The sequence below is a fragment of the Sphaeramia orbicularis genome, chromosome 11, assembly GCF_902148855.1.
Source record: "Sphaeramia orbicularis chromosome 11, fSphaOr1.1, whole genome shotgun sequence".
Taxonomy (NCBI): domain Eukaryota; kingdom Metazoa; phylum Chordata; class Actinopteri; order Kurtiformes; family Apogonidae; genus Sphaeramia; species Sphaeramia orbicularis.
The window spans coordinates 40,343,723-40,358,913 of record NC_043967.1 but is presented as its reverse complement, the minus strand read 5'-3'; the positions used below and the strand labels follow the sequence as shown (position 1 = coordinate 40,358,913).

General features: G+C 37.4%; 1 protein-coding gene across 1 annotated transcript in view; it reads left to right on the top strand.

Moving 5' to 3' along the window:
• The first annotated feature begins 5,162 nt into the window (after window positions 1–5,162).
• nedd9 (neural precursor cell expressed, developmentally down-regulated 9) overlaps window positions 5,163–15,191 on the top strand; it is a 44,161-nt gene continuing 34,132 nt past the window's right edge. Inside the window, exon 1 of the mRNA XM_030147734.1 lies at window positions 5,163–5,373. Within this exon, the coding sequence (XP_030003594.1) occupies window positions 5,362–5,373 (12 nt within the window). The 5' untranslated portion in view covers window positions 5,163–5,361. The remainder of the gene's footprint in view (window positions 5,374–15,191) is intronic.

The following is a 15,191-nucleotide window of genomic DNA, read 5'->3' as shown; positions in this document are numbered from 1 at the left end:
CTGTGAGGCAATGAATAAAGGGTGGGGAAGCAAAATTTGCAATATTTTGAGGCAGGGATTGAAAGACAGTGTATGACCAATTAGTTTATTGAAAGTCATGAGAATTTATTTGCCACAAGAAAACTGACATAATAGAAAATGTTTTTATTCTATGTGTCCTCCTCCTTTCTCAATAACTGCCTTCACACGCTTCCTGAAACTTGCGCAAGTGTTCCTCAAATATTGGGGTGACATCTTCTCCCATTCTTCTTTAATAGTATCTTCCAGACTTTCTCGTAATACTTTTGCTCATAGTCATTCTCTTCTTTCCATTATAAACAGTCTTTATGGACACTCCAACTATTTTTGAAATCTCCTTTGGTGTGACGAGTGCATTCAGCAAATCACACACTCTTTGACGTTTGCTTTCCTGATTACTCATATGGGCAAAAGTTTCTGAAAAGGTATGGATAATAGTGTTAGGTATGATTATGACATCAATATATGTTTGGTTTCAAAACAATTGATGTAGTGCCTGCTGAGAAAAAACAACTAAATGTTCATTGTAAATTTTGCTTCCCCACCCTGTAAAATGGGTCGATTTCAATTTTTCACAAAAATACTCTTTATTTGAGCACCCAAATTACCATGTGGCCAGTTAATGAAAATTTTGAAATTTTTACCATGTCTTCATATATGTTTCAAGATGTGCACAAAATTTCAGCTTTGGGATAGAACTGGTTCTATTTTTAATATTTTTTCTACTGCATGACTGTATTTTCTCCAAGTTGTATACAAACGTAGGTGTAAATGGCATTTTTAACAGTCTAATCATTAGACTGTTAAAAATGCCATTTACACCTACGTTTGTAGACTCTAATGGCATTGATTTTTGCACAAGTTAGGATAACACTTGAAATATTTGAACTAGGGTGTGGAACTACATGATGGTTCAGATAGAATAATTATAGATTTCCCAGAACTGGCTCAGGTTAATGCCTGTAGTAGAGACTTCTCGGAAATTGGATGGAGCTGGTCAGTAGACCCAGTTTCACCAGGGTCAATGACAGAAATGGAGCTAAGATTTCACAGAATATTTATGATGCTGGCCAGCCTAATTTTGGGAATTCTATTCATAATCCTGAACAAACTTATTCATCATGGAGGAAAAATGTGTTGTTGGATTGATCTTAAAGGACGAATGTCACAGAAAGATTAGGCTTATGACCCTCCTTTCAAGTCTTATACCACTATAGATATTTGATGTCATGTAAGAGCATCTTAAACGTTGTAGTTTGGAAGTGTGAAGCCTATTTCACACTCAAGAGAAGATTTGTTGGTCAAATACCACAGGGTGCTTGCGCAGGTCTTGAAAGTCTTAAAAAACATGGAATTTGGTAACGCTGTTTTCCAGACCTTAAAAAATCTGGAATTTTGGGTGAAAGTCTTAATAAAGTATGGAAAAAATGTTCTGTCATAGTTGAACTTTAGAGTGTGCTCAAAGGCACATAATCGTGTAAGATAGGTTCAAGTTTCAACGTTCAAGGCGACTTTATTGATACCTGTAGGCGGATTTATTCTGCAGTCTGGAGAGGGCATCTCAAACGTTACAAAAAACATTAAAACCACAGGGCACATACAAGGGACAGATTAAAAACAGCACAGAACAAAGACGTTAACAGTTCTCCCATTGATCATGGTTAAAACAGACTAAAATAAATAATTAAAAGAGACTAAAATAAATAAAAGTCATTAGATATTACTAAAAAATATTACTAAAATGCCAATATAAAACCTGTTAAAAGCATGATAAAACATAAAAACATGATAAAATACTATATAATACAAGGGACAATAAATGATAAATAAGTTAAGAAAGTTAAAAGTAAGAAACACATGAAGAAAGCACTTAAAAAATATACCGGTACTGGAATGATTCTTGTGAAATTTGTTTGTGATATCCATGCACTTTTGTGATTTTCTTATGTTTTGAAAGATTTTCTGTCAGTAAAGCATATTTTAGTATGAATTATGCATTCATTCATTCATTCATTCATTCATTCATACATTTATTAAAATTAACTTTTCTACTACACACAACAGGTCCACAACACAAGTATAAAAGTACATAAAGTCAAGGTCATGGGGGGAAAAAAAATGCAGTTTCAAAAAAGTCCGAAAAAGTCTGGAATTTTTATTCGGATGAAGAGCAAACACCCTGATACCAGCTGAAACTATACTAAAACTTCTGTTCCCACATTAACATTTAGTTAAACTGAAATAATGAGGACAACACTGGCCAAAACCACCCCCCCACCCCCCCGTTCATTCTTTTGCTACTGCCTTGATAGTTCACAGATAGTAAACAGATTTGTCATTGTGACTCATTACTGACAGCGGTGGAATCGCACAGCAGTCATTTTCATATCTGTAAAATGCAACACAACATTGTGGGATTGTCAGCAGGACATAGAGTACATGCCATGGTCAGTGTTTCATAATGCACTGTGGGATGCTTTGAGTGAGTCGGGTGGCCTTGCATATCCAGACCACATCTCCACACTTTGTTAACACTGTACTAATGCTCTAGGCCTGGTTACAAAGCAAAAAAATCTAATTATTTAAAATGTTTAATACCTGTTGATCCACTAATCTTATCAATACATGTAAATAATTGGTGTAAAATACAATTTGTCATCTTTTCATGGTCATCAGATATGACCCATTTGGACGTTCAGAGACTCCGTAGTGAACGTGGAAACACCGTCATCTTCTACAACATTGATTCACCAGTAAAACCCATGGTGTTGGATCAATGACAGTGGATGGACACATTTCTTTTGTGTTCAATTAAGAATATATTTGACTGAAAAAGTCACTTTTTCTTCAGTTTTTGCTGTTTTGATATAACCTTTGAATTCACTTTGAATTTTCAAGAACATCAGAATTGAATTTAGGATATTAAATATAGGAAAATTCATGATTTACAGTGAAAAATGTAAAGTACAAAGATAATATTATAATAAATAGTGATAAATCATTTAAGAAAGGTTAAACAGAGAGAAAAAAGCATATGGGAAGTGCCCACCAAAGTAGCACTGGGTCTTTATGGGTTAAGTTCAACATATGACACTAATACTATTGCAATGTTTTTTGTAATATATAATTTTATTGTCTAATTATATGAAGATGTAACAGGTTTAATGGTATTGCAGTTGTTTGTTTAACCCATAAAGACCCAGTGGTACTTTTGTGGCCATTCCCAAATGAATTTTTCTTTGTAAGTGATTTATCACCATTTATTGCAATATTATCTTCTGTATTTTTTTTTTTTTTTTGGGGGGGGGGGGGGTTCAGTAAAAATCAGCTTTTTTCCTATATCTAATTCACTGATCATGTAGATGTTCATTAAAGATCAGATTAAAATTGAGGGTTATTATATCAGAAGCAGACAAAACTGAAAAAAACTTGACTTTTTTGGTAAAATCTATCATTAACTAAACACAAAACGAGTGTGTCCATCCATTGTCACTGATCCAACTCCGTGGGTTTTACTGGTGAATCAATGTTGTAGAAGACGGCAGTGTTTCTATGGTAACAACAGAGCCTCTGAGCGTCCGAATGGGTCATATCTGATGGCCATGAAAAAATGAGAAACAGTATTTTACACCAATTATTTACATGTATTGATAAGATTAGTGGATCAACAGGTATTAAACATTTTACATGATTAGATAGTTTTGGTCACTAGTGGATGTTTGGATCTTTATGGGTTAATTACACTGGTCAACAACAAATTTATTGTTTAAGTTTTTTGAGCTGATTTAGGATAATTTTGGTGTGCTGAATCCAAAAATCACATTCATTTTGCTCAATCAGATCAACTTTCTGAACTATGCTACATATTGGCTTTTTAACATTTTTGCTTACATTTATGGGCATTTTCACATCATATGATACAAAATTCTTTCATATTTCTTGCAATAAACGAGTTCTGAAGATTTTACTTTTGCCAATTTATGATTAATGGTTTTTTTTAATATTACAGGTGAATGAAATGGCTTCGACTAGAAGATCTTGCAAAAATAAGCCTGACGTATTCTGCTACATCTGCGGTGAATACACCATTGTACCTTACAGGAATCCTGTTAGAAAATGATTTTTTTTCCCTTAAAACCTATTTTGGGTGAGAACTATATTAAAAAATCAACTGATAAAGTCACAAAAATGTAATTAATTTTGTGAGAAGATCAAATTTTTCAAAATCAAATTAGCAAAAAAAACCTGACCTGATTGAGAAAAACAGATGTCATTTTTGGATTTAGCGGTGCAAAATGGTCCTAATTCAGCTGAAAAACCCTAGACAACCTAGGAACCAGACTACCATTCTGCTGTTAGGACGCTAGACAAGACAAGTAGGGAAAAAAAAAAAAAAAAAAGTAGTGTGAGATACTCCCTGGTAAAATGTCCAAATAAAAGAGGATACACAAGCAAAGATGTCAGAAAAATGGGCAATGATGACTGGGAGTACAGTTGGTGTCGGTTGCTGCCTTATCAGTACAGACAGCTGCCTGTCAGCCAGCTGAGCCCATACAAAAAAAAAAAAAAAAAAAAAAAAAAAACAAAACCTAGACAACTTGCAAAAAACTTTTTTTTTTGTAACCCAGTGTTATATTATGAAACAAGGCCTGTGTTTCTGAGCGCAGTTGTAAAATTCTATCGAAAAACCACAGATATGTCAACTATTATGGTTTGTATACAATTCAGAAGTAAGCATAAAGAGGAATGAAAGTGAAATACTGAAGTACTTAAGTAATGGCTTGTACTAAATTACATTCCATTACTGCTGATTCACTATTTCCCAGAAAACCCACCAGTTCTGTTGTGTCATCATGTGTAAAAAATCCGGATATCCACTCATTAAGATTCCTCAAAGAACTAAATATAGCAGTGGATTTCTTTTGTTTTGTTTTTTCATTTTTTCCCCATGAGACATGATATAAATGATGTGAATGATGTCAGGATCTGCTCTGGAATTAATCTATTGTTGTTCATAGTGAAAATGACGTCACCTTTGCAGCAGCGCAGGGAGCGGTGGGCGTGGCCGAGGACGTTCTGACCAATCAGAGACGGGGGGATGCAAATGAGCTGGTGGACCGTCAGTGTGATGAGGGGAACAGTCTGGTGTAGAGGAGTGGAACGAGCAGTCCGGATCCACACATTCACACTGGTGCGTGTTTCTCCGTCTGTGAAAAACCTGGATGGCTGGGTAAACCGCACAGAAAACACACTTCCACCCGCAGCAGAGACTCAGATGTGCGCTCTTTGATGCGATAAAGCGGATATTTCACACTTTCCCGGAGTCAAACAGAAGATCTCAAGATGAAATACAAAGTAAGTGAAAACGCACAGGTTGGATTTGTTTGAAAAAAAGCTGTAATTTCTTGGAGAATTTTTGCGTAAAAGGAGTGGATGTGTATTTAGAAGTTCCCTATTTGGTTGTAAACTTCTGTAAATGAATGTTAAAAATAATTGCATCGGTTTAAAAAAAAAAAAAAAAAGGGGGAAACTGCAGAATAAGAACAGCGGCGGTGTGAGGAGATGTCACTTTTCTTCAGTGGTTCTTCATTTGTCGGTGTTTTTCAGTGCGTCTTTTTACGCGTCAGGAGCGCATTTTTTCACTGTTTTACATTCATGACAATCACAGGGGCGTAAATATGCAGTAAATGCAACAGAATCCCGCTCCTCCTTACCCCCACATTGCCTAATAATCAAGCACTGTGAGTTGTTTTTTTTTTTCCCCATGTACCTGTGATGCGTAACAGTGCCCCCACAGGCAAATGACTGGATCAGTGTAAAAACTTCAAATTATGCTGTGGGGATGTACAGTCAAGGAAAAAAATATTAGACCACCCCTTGTTTTCCTCAATTTCTTATTTATTTTAATTTTAAAGGTACATTTGTTTGGACAAATATAATGAAAACAACAAAAACAGCTCATAACAGTCTAATTACAGAGCTGATATCTATGCATTTTCCATGGTTTTCTTGATAATACCGAAAATCACTTAAGTTTTTACATCAGTAGCTATTCAATTAATTTATTTTTGTTTTTGCTATGGCATTGTACTGCCAAAAACAGTGCCTTTAGGCATTCCATGTTTTCTTTTCTGTCTGTTTTAGTCACATGATTCACACAGGAGTTAGTACTTGATTGCATAACCATTGTTTTTTGATGACTTTTGGTGGTTGAATCATTTTTTTTGTCCACAACTGTATTTATATTATTGCTTTGTGACATGTATTCAGTCTATTTAGATCAATCAGTTAATAAATCCATCAGTACTTATTTTGATAAGTGATGATTTGAGGAAAGAATGTAAAAATTCTCTGCAAAATTTTACATTTTTTCTTCATTTGTGCCAATTAACTGAACATCATTGGGTCTTGGCCAAAAAAGACATTTGAAGATATTCTTTTTTCCACTATTTACTGATATTTTACAGATTAAAAAACCCAATGTGTTAATGAATAAAATAATCAACAGATAAATAGACAGTGAAAATAATCATTACATGCAGCCTTATTTGCTTTTTAATGGCTTCCTGAAAGCTTGGTTTGTCTTTTTTAATGCCACAAACATCAAAAGAATAATATGTATACTATATTTTCAATCAAGATATATTGATATGTTGACTGCTCAGATGAAAAAGTGAAACTGCTGCTGTATTGTTCAGTGAAATTCCATTTTCCTATAATAATGCATGGATGTCATGTGATAGTAAAGGCTGTTATGTAAAGTCTTTGTAGAGAATGTACTATAATGACGTTGTTTGACACTTTCACCAAGACATGAATCATCCTTTGCTTTCTCTGGTCTTGGTAACTCCATTTATTGTCCACGTGTAAGAAAGCAGCAGCTCTGTTTGGTGTCAGTGCTGGATGTATTTTGAGACGTTACAGCTCGGTGCACAGGATGCTTTGGATTGACTCCTGTGGAAAGTTCATGTTTGGAGTCTGCGGCCCCCTTCAACTCGCAGCTCAAACTCACTAGACCACGCTTTTGTTTTCTATTTAAAGCCTTTAACACCGTACCAGCAGCAGAGGTGTTGACACTAGTCGTCTTCTGGCCATTTTGTATCATGAGCAACTTGTTATTACTTCTCAAGTTTTTTTTTTTTTTTTTTTTTTTTTTTTTTTTTACCATTTTAGGGAAGCAAAACTGCACTCTCTCATGCAGAACTGTGGTGATTCAGTTTGTTTTTTTTTTTTTTTTCTCTCTCTCTGTCAGGGCAGTGGCTGTAGCTGTAGTTATCCACTAGCTGTTTTCTAAAGTGTGAAGTTACTGTTTGCCAGGGGTTTGGCTCAGACTCTGGACTTGACACACTAAAAGCTGGAATTCCTACTACTGGGCCTGGTTTTACTCTTTAAGGTTTGGTCTGGATTGGTGGGTGTGCACGCTGTGTATATGCGTCATTCTCCTAAACTGACTCATTGTCCTGTTAAGTACACAGTTCACAGAGCGGAGAACAGGAACACATCTTAGGGGGATGGTTTGGGCTGAGGTCCAGTCAGCGTAGCGACGTCTTTAAAGAAGGGAAACACTCTGTGACTGGACTGGCCCCGGTCTCCATGATCACTGTATCCACCCCAAACAAGAGTATTGATCAGAGGATAATAATAGAATCGATCTGTTCTAGTGTTTCCAGGCTGTTATCTGTGCAGTGTGAAACCTCTCTGACGTAGATTTGTGTGTCTTTGTTTGCCTCCTTTGCCTTTCTATTACGCCCAGAAGAGATAGTGAGAGCTCAGCAATCACGTAGCCAGCATTTATGATAAATATAATCAATCACCTTTGTTCATTTTTAAAGCAGGATTATGTAAAAACTACTGTGCCAGTTGTCATTGAATCGGGTGTAAGTGTAGGTCATGAGCCAAGAGTCATTCCCTCGACCTAGACAGAATCTGGTTCTGGATTTGTTGGGTTCCCTCTTTGTAAAGTCCTTTTGAGGCCTTGTTCTGAATTGGCGAATTGCCTTATGATTGGCGCCATATAAATGAAACTGAACTGAATTTGGTTTGACCTTTGTTAGTATTGGATAACCCAAGGCTAGGGATGTAACGATATGAAAATTTCATATCAAGGTTATTGTGACCAAAATTATCACGGTTATCATTATCGTAGTATTGTTGAAATTGTGCTCAAAATGTTCAAAAAGTACTAAGACACACACTACAATAATTAAACCAAGATGTATTTTGAAAAAAAAAACCCAAAAAAACCCCAATAAAATAATAGGCACAATGTACCTTCTGTTGCAGAAACATTCAAATATTAAGCCTTAGTGGTCTGAGCCTCTTTTGTCCATTTTTCAGTCCTTTTGATTTTGCCTTTATATACTATATAAAAAAATGTTTACTATACCCATGTTTGGGATCTTTTTTTTTCAGCACAACTTCATTTATATCAACTGCCTATTACTTTTTTCACTTTAACCTACTGTATCAACATAAAAGGCCAGAAAACACACCAAAAATATAAATTCCGATTTGAAAAATGTATATAATTTATTGCATAAATAACACAAAGATGCTTAACAAACCTTTTCAAAGACTTTAAAAGTGAATATTGGTTCCAAATATTAGGTATATAAAATCAAAATTGTAATAAATTAAAATTGTACTCAGTCATCTCTTTACATAGGGCTTTTTCCCTTAAAAGTGCGGTAATCAAACAAGGTTATCATGATAATTAGAATTTAAACGGTAATACTAACCATCTGTAATTTTACCACGGTTTATCGTTAAACCGGTAATTGTTACATCCCTACCCCAGGCTAATTCACAATGTCAACAGTTAGTTCATTTAAGATTTTGATATGATGATGACATTAGCGATAATAATAATATTTATGGGTTAGATTTCTATAGTGCTTTCAGAGGTACCCAAAGCACTTTACATTATTGATCTATTATTCATTTGCTGTCACATTCACACTCTGGTGGTGGTAAACTATGTTTGTATCCACAGCTGCCCTGGGGCAGGCTGACGAAAGCATGGCTGCCAATTCATGCCAAACAGTCCCTCCGACCACCATCAAATATTCATATGCATTCATAAACCAGTGTGAGTGACACTAGAGGCAAGATGGGTGAAGTGTCCTCCCCAAGGACTCATGACTAGGACAGAGCGGGATTTGAACCGCCAATCCTTCAGTTATCGGACGACTCACTCTACCTTTGTCTCAAATGTGATGTTGTGATGTATTTCTAAGTTGAGGATATTTTGGTGAACATCCCTTATTCTTCAATGTCTCTCTTCTGCAACAACGTATGACACCAGCTACCTTTAGCTATCTTTAGGTGTTTCTAGTAACATGAAACAACCACAGATGAACTGAGCATTTTGGTTTCTAGTATGTAAAGCCATAAATATATACTGGTGTTCACAAAAATAACTTTACTTTAAGCAAATATACTATATGTTTTCAGTATGACATCTGCTCAATTGGAGAAAATTAATCTAAAAACACAAATAAGTTAAAACACAATGTACAACACTGAGGCAACTAAGAAAAACAGTATAAAGGTTCTGTTCTAGGTGGTTCAAGCTATCTTTAACAACCATTTTAGAGTCAGCTAATGTCAACAAATCCCCCCCAACACAACACAAATGAGCCCATGTGAACATTACATAATGAAGCTTTTGATAAACAATATAAACCACTGGCACCACATAACAAAAAGGAGGAAAATCTTTGGTCAGTATTGTGACGCAAGAAGAAAAGGAGGAAAGTTTTCTGAGTGCCCTTTAAGTCCAATTGCACAACACTGCCGGAGGAAAGGTGCATGACAGAAATAGAAAACGAAGTTAGCAATAGAGCTCAGCCTTGGTTAAATGGTCCTGTTTGTATCAGTGCTACTTTATCGAATTTCCTGCACGTCAGCTGTGTTGTTAAATCTGAATAGTCGCAAGGTCTATCACGTCCCCTATTGTATCTCTGCATTCTGTCCTGATCTTAGTCACATTTAATTATTTACTGCTATATTAAGTACTCCTTTCCTCGCAGACCGGTAGTGTTTCAGTAGAAGCTTAACAAGGTCGTTCTGGTGTTTGGCGTCCTGTCACATGCCCAGAGGCGAAGCCGCCGCGGGAGTTTCTCTTCGACATCAGAGATGGTTTCCAACAGGTGTTCAGGTGTGAAGGGAAGGCTTGTCTTCCATAGGTCACCTAATGCGTATAATCCCCCTGATAGAGCTGTACACAGACAGATCTCTTTCAGAGTTAGTGAGGCTAAGCGAGAAAGAGAGAGATGATACCTGAGGTTGTTTTCGGGGGTAAATTCAGCGAAAAAAAAAATAGAGGCCACTTATGTGAATCCTCACCTAGAGACTTCCACAGCCTTTTAACTCATACTTTAGGAGCTGACATAACCGTTGCAGAAATAGCTTCACAGCCACAGTGAAAAGTGATTAGGTGATCCCAAATTCTGGCCAATGAATGTGTGCGTGTTTTCCTCAGTGTTTCTTTTTTTTTTTTTTTAACGGGTTCAGGTTCCAGGCACTGGTCCAAAAGCAAAAGAGCTGGAGGAGAGTGAAGCAGACATTGTTCTGAGAGGGAGGAGGAGGAGGAGGAGGATTTCTGATGCTGAAAGGCCTAGAAAATGAAAGGGAGAGGAAGTTGTGGGGGGAACGAGAGGGCAAACAGAGTTGGGTGTATTTTTGGGGGGGGGGGGATGGGAGTCGGGAGGTCGAGGAGTGCTCCGTGAGAATGAGAGCATTCCAGGCAATCGTGCATGGGAAGGTTGTTCAGAAGATGCACATGATTGTTTCAAGGTGCCCCGTTATATTGTTAATGAGGGTTTGTCTGGCAGCGGGGGCACACGGAGAATCGAAGTCTTTTCTTTTCTGTGCTGTTTTTCAGGTTGTGCATTGTGTAGAACGAGCACTTTGAGAAACAGACATTTGTATTCTACCAGAGGAAGAAGAGTTTATTCAGAGAAAGGAAGGAAAACCACTCTTCTCATTTACAATCAGACACAATTAAGGTTTCAGAACAGATGATTACTGCTAAAAACGATCGTTCTGTGATGCAGAGTTTTCAATTATGATGCAATGAAATGATTCCGAGATCAGAATTTAGGCAATTTGTTGATTTTTCTTGCAGCTGGTTGAGAAATTGCAATCTGTTTCTTCTGTGAAATCTGCATAATTGTTGTATTTTTGTGATTGCGTAAACTGTAATAGCACATATTTCATGTTTTCTGTTTTTTATTTTAATGCACATGTTGAAGTTTGGACCAAATTGCTGCATTAAAGTACATTTTCTATTCATCCAAAGCAGGCAATGAGATACATTTAAGAAGTAGAAAATGATTTAAAAGGTTTTGATGTGTATTATACTCGGGTTCTGACAGTAACCAGCTGATTAATTTGGAAAAGTATCATTATACTAATTGATAGGAAACAAATATGTGTTACATGAGGTTTTTCTGTACATGTTCCCAGAGTTTTGTGTGCAGGACTTTCAGTGAGCATGAAGAGCTTCCTCCCCCAGTGAGGATGAATAGCAGCCCCTTCCAACCCCCCTGCTGCGCCCTCGCACCGTGAGCCAGCCATTAACATTTGAAAACAGTCAGCACTGAGACAGACTATATTGTGTGCTCATTTCATCCAGAAGAACAGAGTGAGAGAGAGAATTCTCCACATCAGCAACAAAGCTTTTAATCATTCCCATGTTTGACCTTTGGCGGAAATAATTCTGGTCTCCCCCCCTTTACCTTCCCCTGAGGAATGCCAACAATTTTGCAGGGTCATCTCTCAAAACGTAGCGGACCTCTGTCACTTCGGTGTGTCAGATTAGAAGAGCTTTGACAGCTGGAGACACTGGAGAAGAAGTGTTTAATGCCACTGCAGGCTGAATTAGTACACAAAACATGCACTGAAATGTTAGGGCTTTGAAAAATGTGCTAAGAGGGCTGTCACTGTGTGGTTTGGGCAACCCGATAAATCAGTCTGTGGATTGCTTTAGGTGGCTGAATGTGGGATGTATAGTCCTGTAAGTGCATTGGCTGATGTTTGTGGAAGCTAGGAGTTAGAAAATGAACCTGCATCTGTTTAGAAATGCAGTGTCTCAGCTGTTTTTGAGCCAAATTCCCAAACATTCAGCATTTAATTGTCGGATATAATGGTCAACTGTGCAAACATTGGGTTTGTTGTGCAAAATAGGAACCTTTTAGGCACTCTCTTTGGCTTTACAGTATAATAATCAGCATTTTTACACGCAGAAATGTTACTAAAAATACAAGTGTTGCACACTCTTACTGCAAAATGACAGAAATTTGAGGAAAAGCTATGCTATAAATGCTATTTATTTGGTAATCCTTCGGTTATTTCCTACTGGAGGATGAAAATCTATACTTCCCCTCATTTTTTGCCTCTGAAGCGTTTCCCAGTAAGAGCTTTTACTTTGGTTCAATCACTTATATGTTATTTGTGCAGGTGCAAGTGCAGAGAGTGATCATCACAGTGTTGTGGTATATTGGGAGTACAGAGGGCGAAGCAATTGCAATCTCTTCGGTGAACGCTCTCTCTGTGTAATTATTGAATCTCGGTGGAGAAGAGGCTCCAAAAAAAAAAAAAAAAAGGCTGACACCAGACCTTAGATCAATTGAGGTCATTTTTGCTGTTCAACCCCATTTCAGCTGCAAGACCAAAGTCACATGTAAAGCTGATCATTGTTATTTATTTCCAGTTTCTGCTAAGGGTGAATTTTCACCAAATGATCCTCCAAAGTATGGATCCTTCCTCCCACTAAACAAAAGATTCTCCTTTATCTCAGATATTCCTTTCATGGTTTGAAGGACGAAGATGGCAGCTTCAAGTTGTTCAGCTTTTTATGTCTGTGAGATCTTTCCTCAGCGTGAAATCAGGCGGACATTGTAGTGAATCTCCATCTCATTAACTATTCCTATATGTAAAACCCATTCAATGTGGCCCTGCAGAGATACCATGAGACATATTTCACATCTTGGCTAATGCCCTTTGGAGGGATTAGCCCACGTCTCCGGGGGTTACCACGGTACACTCGTGTACCCTCGTTTGGCATCGACATCCAGCCTGAATTTAATCCACTGCTCTCTGCTGCCAAAACTAAGCACTTCTTGGCTTCAGCGACATGAAAACCATCCATACTGTTGTTTACTTTGTTGCTGATGATTTTCTTGACCCCTGTAGATATACAAACTATTCAAGTCAGAGGTCAGTGTCAGCCACCAAATGAATCCTGTGGAGTTTGATCTAGAGACATAAATGCATGCCAAAACAGTTGCAAAGTTCCTGCGGAGTTTCAGTTCGAGTGCTGCTTCACACATTGAGAAGGTCCTGAAATGACTTGACTGAATATGAGAGACGATGTTGCACAATACTTCTGCCCTGCAGCCTTTCTAGTTCACAGAATTTGATACACTATGGACAGAATATCTCCAGTGTGGCTTTCTCGTCTAATTATAGGGTGTACTTGGCGTTTAGGACCAGAGCGACGGAGCCCAAGATGTGTGATGATAAGACAAGGATGGGCCGTAGCCTCGATCACTTTGCAGGAGGCAGGAAGTGCTCCAAGCTAAGGAGTGTGATGCAAACTGAGCAGGGTGTTATGTCAAGTTTCCATGCATTTTACGAGAAATAAAGCGGCGGCGATGAGTGGACAGAGTAAGGAGGAGCTGAGAAACAACAGACATTTAAAGTAGAAGTTACCCAAAGTACTTCCTGTGAATCAGAGGGTGATTGTGTTGCAGTTGATTTACATCATACATTTTACAACTTCATAGCCCGAGGCTTATTCTAATGCTTTTGGGTTCATTTGTGATATTTCTATGTGATGTTCTAAGGGAAAACCCATGATAATGTCAACGATTTAGTCATAGATTTTCACTCACTAAACAAACCTTGGAAATGGGGCAACAGCATTAGTGGTGTGACACAGATAAGACTGTGGTTAGACGCAACATGGCACATCATATCCTGTTGAAGACGGTTGCCATGCTGTTGCTGCTGATCTTTTAGGGTGTGGAGATTTTCTCGCAGTGCTGCAGTTTGTGAATCACAAATGAGAGCAAGAGGGAAGGTAGTGGGTGTCATATTTACACAGGGGATACAAGAGTCTTTTATGCAGCACTGGGCAGAGTGAACAGAGCCATGTCAGCCATGTCTCAGAGGAGCTTTTTACACTGCATCTTGATATTTGTGGTTGAGTGAAAATCCTCTCAGGAAGAAGAACAAAAAGCACAAAAAAACACCCACTAAACACATGTCATGGCCTCTTATGAACAAATATTTAACTATGCCATGTATGGAAGATCGATTCAAACAGTCTAAAACAATTAAAAAGATGTGCAAATTAACTGTCATTAAAAATATAGAGCTCAGGATTGACTAAAGAAAATACTTGTTTAAAAGACTAGGATCATTATTGGTAGTTGAGATGAGGACATGATTTACCGGAATTAAATTAAATATGTATTGTCTTCTGTTGTATATCAGGCAATGATAACACTGAAAATTTGTTTGTTTCTTTCTTTTCATGTGGAAACATTGTGTTAATTGTAAATAGAGGTTAGGCAAAATAAGTCTTAACTTCAGCCTAAACCCTTTTGGCCACATTATATATGGAACAATGGATATGTTGTTCTTTATTGTTGATTAAAGTAATTAACAGCCGAATAAACTACTTCTACTACTACTATACTGACTGATAATTGATAATTTCATTGTTATTGTCCTATGTACACATCACAACAGATTACCTGGACCACAGTGTATAGGAAAAGCATTGAATTTACAACTAGCATGCATGTGAGTATTTGACTTGTCAAATGGAGCCTTGGATGCATCGGCCACACACTCGCCCAGATAACTGTCGGATTCAGTGGTGCGAATTTGATCACATCTGCAGTGTTAGTGTCACAAGCCATATTGTTGTCAATGTCATCCTGTTGAATAGATCCATCCCACTGTTAAGGTTCAGTGATTAGCTGGTTAATGAAGCCAGGCTTTTCAGGCGTTTTCCAAGCATTTGTCACATGTAATGACTCTGGGATAAAATGCTGACTGTTCACCTTTACCTTTATTTAGCTCTTAACATGTGAATAATTGGATTTTTTTTCAGGTTTTGTGCTATTTGGATAAAAAAGAAATAGAGATACCCATCCTTT